Raw genomic sequence first — 5000 nt, forward strand, 5'->3', positions numbered from 1 at the left:
GAAACTGAAGTTTATTCAGATGTTACCTTCATACGGCAGTGTGAACATGAATGGGACAGTAATGGCAGTTTTTTCTCATGTCATGTTAATACTGCAGTCTGAACATGAATGTGGCAGTAACTGCAGTTTTTGTTAGGCCACCACATCATATGGCAGCAACTACATTTTTTCATTTCATCTTCATACGGCATTCTGAGCATAAATAAAGCAGTAACTGCTGCTTTTTCGAATGTCACTGCAAGTGTGAGTCAGTATCTGCAGTTTTTGTTGGGTATCATCTTCATACTGCCATCTGAGCATTGATGAAGCAGTTTTTTTCTGGTGTCATATTCATACAGCAGTCTGAGCATGAACGGGGCACTAACTATAGTTTTGTTTATGTCACCTTCACATGGTAGTCTGAGCTTGAATGTGGCAACAACTGCAGTTTTTTATGTTAACTGCATATGGCAGTCTGAGCGTGTGGGCACTGACTGCACTTTTTTCTGTCGTACCATCACACGGCAGTCTGACCAGGAACGTCACAATACCTGCAGTCTTTTTCTGAAGTCACTTCCATCAGGCAATCTGAGCATAAATGTGGCAGTTACTTTAATAAGGCAGTCTGTGCATGAATAACAGAGTAACTACAGTTTTGTCTGATTTATTAATATGGCAGTCTGAGTATGAATGTAACATTAACTGAAGTTTTCTGATTTAACTTTAATAAGGCAGTCTGGGCAAGAATAATGTAGTAATTGCAGATATTGTCTGATGTGACTTTCCCACAGCAGACTGAGCATGAATGTGACAGTATCTGCAGTTTTTCTTCTTATCTCACCTTCATACGGCAGTCTGAGCATGAAAGTGGCAGTAACTGCAGCTTTTCTGATGCTGCATTCAAGCAGCAGTCTGAGCATGAGTGTGGCAGTAACTACAGGTTTCCTGATTTCACTTTCATACAGGACCTTTGCTTTAAATGTGGCAGTAACTGAAGTTTTTTTTTCTGATGTCACCTTCATATGGCAGTCTGAGCTTGGATGTGGAAGTAACTGTAGTTTTTTTTCGGATATCACCTTCATACGGCAGCCTGAGCTTAAGGGTAGCAGTAAATTTATTTTTTCTGATGTTACTTTCATACAGCAGTCTGTGCATGAATGTGACAGTAACTACGTGCTTTTATGATGTTAATTTCTTACAGCAGTCTAAGTATGGATGTAGCAGTAACTGCAGTTTTTATTTCTACCTGACCTTCATACAGTCTGAGCTAAATTTGAAAATTACTTGCAGTTATTATTTGAGATTACCTTTACATAGCAGTTTGAGCATGAATAAGACAGTATATGCAGTATATTTCTAATGTCACTGCACGTTTGTGGCAGTAGCTGCAGTAACCTACATATGGTGATCTGACTATGAATGTGGCAGTAGCTTCCTTTTTTTTTATGTCACATTCAATCGGGAATATGATCATGAATTCGTAGCAACTGTAGTTTTTCTTATGTCACCTTCATGTAGTAGTCTGAGCCTGAATATGGCAGTAACTTTAATTTTTCTCCGACGTCATCGCATGAATGTGGTTTTAACAGCAGATTTTTTTTATGCCACCAACATACTGCAGTTTGAGCATGAATAAGGAAGCAACTGCAGTTTTTTTGGTGTTGTTGTGAACTTCATAGGAGAATCTGAGTATGAATAGGGTAATAATTACAGTTTTTCTTTTATATCACATTCATACAGCTGTCCAACCATGAATGTGGCAGTATCTGCAATTTTTTTCTTAAGTCAGTCATACAGTAGCATGAGGAAGAATTTTGCAGTAATTACAGTTTTACAGTTTTTTGCTGATGTGACTTTCACACGGCAGTCTGAACATGAATGGAACAGTAACTGTAGTTTTTCTGATGTTAACGGCATATGGTAGTCTGAACATGAAGGTGGCTGTGACTGCAGTTTTTTTTCTGATGTTATTTAATGCAATAAATGCATTCTTTTTCTGATGCCGCTTTCATACGGCAGTCTCAGCATGAGTGTGACAGTAACTGCACATTTTATTTTTTCTGATACCACCCACTTATGGCAGTCAGCTCATGGATGTGGCAATAACTAGACTTTTTTTCTTGATGATACCTTAAACATGCAGTCGGAACTTGAATATGGCAATAACTGCATTTTCATTTCTGATGTCAGTGTTACTGCATCATGTGGCATTAACTACATTTTCTATGTCACCTTTATACGGCAGCTTGAGCATGAATAAGGCAGTTTTTTCTAATGTCACTACAAGTGTGTGTCAGTAATAGCGATTGTTTTCTAATGTCCCGTTCATACTGTAGGTCGAGTATGAATGTGGCAGTAACTGATGACACCTTCATGCGGTAATATGAGTATAAAAACAGTTGTCATTTTTTTATATGACCAGTTATACGTCAGTCTGGGCATGAGTGTGGCCGTTATTGCAGTTTTTCCAATGTTACCTTCCCATGGCTGGCTGAGTGTAAGAAACTGATGAATTTTCTTCTTAGCATGAATATGGCAGCATCTGCATTTTTTCTAATGTCACCTTTATGAGGAAGTCTGAATACGAATATAGCAGTAAATGGAGTTTTTTTTTTATGTCACCGTCATACGGTAGTCTGGACAAAAATTTGGCAGTAATTGATTTTTTTTTTATCATTTTCTTTTGATAGCCTGAGCACGAATGTCTGTGTAACTGCAGTTTTTTCTGGTGTTCATATGGTAGTCTGAGCATGCAAATGGCACAACTGAAGATTTTTCTCTGATATATTCATACAGAAATATGAACGTGAATGCGGCAGTGACTGACTGAATTAATTTTCTGATGCAGCAGTCTGGAAGAAGCTGCATTTCTTTTGTCATCTTCATATTTTTGTTTTCTTTTGAGTATGAGGTAGATGCTGTTTTTTTCTGATGCCACCTACACATGAATGTCTGAGTATGATTGTCAGTAACTGAATTTCTATCTCATGCCATCTTCATAAGGCAGTCTGAGCATGGATGCGGTAATAAGTGCATTTTTTTATGCCACCTTCGTACAGAAATCTGAGTATGAATGTGGCAGTAACTGGCTTTTTTTCTGATATAACTTTTATTGGGAAATCTGAGCACGAATGTGACAGTAACCGCCTAGTTTTTTCTGATGTTACATATATATATATATATATATATATATATATATATATATATATATATATATATATATATATATTATATATATATATATGACACTCTGAACATGAATGTGTCTGTAATTTAATTTTCTTCAGATGTACTCTTTATATAACACATGATTAAGTTACTAAATTGATCAAAAGCATCTTTGCCTTAACAGTGTTTATTAACTTCCATGCTTGATACAGGAATATGGCAATCGCTCCTAACATATTACCGATCACCGAGGCGTCTTATAAACGCCCTTTTATGGTATTTTAAGATTAATTCCCAGAATTAAAAAGAATATGCACAACATTAGAGGCCCAAGAAAGATGATACCGATTTCATAAACATTGCAGAAACAAATGCAATCATGAACAGCAAATGCTGGATCCAGTTTAATATTTGAATAGGGGATACAAAATGAATTAACTGAAAATTTCGATGAAATAAATATACCTTACGTAGACAATAAGGTACACTCATCACATTACCTGGTAATTGTAGACCTTAATCTTGCTCATCCCGTTGGACATCGGGGAGTCGTTCTCGTCCCCGACCTCTAGCGTGAAGAGGCGGATGCCCCTTCGTCCAGTCTGATCTTGGGTCACGAAGGGCAAGGGATACACCTTCTGCTCCTCTCGGTCCAGCGACACTATGGGACTCAGGCGGTAGGTAGACCTTAATCTGGAAGCGAAAAGATAGAAGGATGATTGACAGGAATACACTGGTAGCAAATAGTTCTCTCTCTCTCTCTCTCTCTCTCTCTCTCTCTCTCTCAGGTAAACATAATTTTGTCTGCATCTCCACAACTATGAAAATTATTTTTCTTCTTGAATTTGTAACTGTGATGAGAAGACAACTCGAGTGGAGCAGAGGTCAAGAAAGTAAGGATATAATCGGAGGAAGGCAAACTGAGAAATATAGAAAAGACAACTGTGGTTGGAGAGAAAGCAGACCTACCTTTTAAAAGTAGAAAGAGTAATAGAGTCGGGGAACACAGAGTGAGGCAATGAGTTCCATTGTCTGAAGGAAGAGACAGGTATTAACTCACTGGTCTTGTTCAATGCAAGACGCAAGCAAGAAGTAGTGGATAAAGTGCACACAAACATACTTGAGGATTCGATCCCTTGCAGGACATACTGCTTGTGATGCAAGGCAGAAAATATTTTCTCATGTTCCGTATTCAACTAAAGTGCAATTGGATCACTGGTGAGTCAATAAAATAAGTTTGACATACAGGTCTCAAATAACTGTAGCTCAGGCTTTTCTGATACAAATGAAAAAGGATTGGAAATGACTTCTTAGAATGGTTGCGTAGTGGTGCGGCTACGTACACTGCAGAAAACTGTCATAAACAGATGTTGGCAACATATTGCATTTGCCAGACATTCGCTCCCCACTTACTGTCGTGAACTTGTCACACTGTAAGTGATATGATATAAGTTGCCGACGTTTCTTTCTGACATGTTCACTGTCGTGTGTACGCACCCTAACATTTACAAGTTTGGCATTCAAGAGTAAATAGGAATCGACTTAGTTAAGGCATTTTCACACCGCGCCGCTTTCATAGATTCAAAAAAAAACCCATTAAAGTGAAATGGAATGCAAGAGTACAAATCTATCAACACTAGTTTTTTTCACCCATTCATCTATAATCACATCTGTTTACTTATAGTTAATGGCAACTTTATACATATGTCTGTTTCCCGTACACAATATCAGATAAAGCGAAAAATATCATGATTTCACATAATGACATGTTAAAGACATAACAGTATCAGATGAACATTTTGTATATTATTTACCAAAATGAGTTCCATTAGAATTATGACTGCAAAATGAAA

General features: G+C 37.5%; 1 protein-coding gene across 1 annotated transcript in view; it reads right to left on the reverse strand.

Annotated features, from left to right (window-relative positions):
* Positions 1-5000, reverse strand: part of LOC135211373 (neural-cadherin-like) — a 339986-nt gene that overhangs the window by 173510 nt on the left and 161476 nt on the right. Inside the window, exon 18 of the mRNA XM_064244686.1 lies at positions 3648-3840. Within this exon, the coding sequence (XP_064100756.1) occupies positions 3648-3840 (193 nt within the window). The remainder of the gene's footprint in view (positions 1-3647; positions 3841-5000) is intronic.

The sequence above is a fragment of the Macrobrachium nipponense genome, chromosome 4 (genome assembly GCF_015104395.2).
Source record: "Macrobrachium nipponense isolate FS-2020 chromosome 4, ASM1510439v2, whole genome shotgun sequence".
In the NCBI taxonomy this organism is placed as follows: domain Eukaryota; kingdom Metazoa; phylum Arthropoda; class Malacostraca; order Decapoda; family Palaemonidae; genus Macrobrachium; species Macrobrachium nipponense.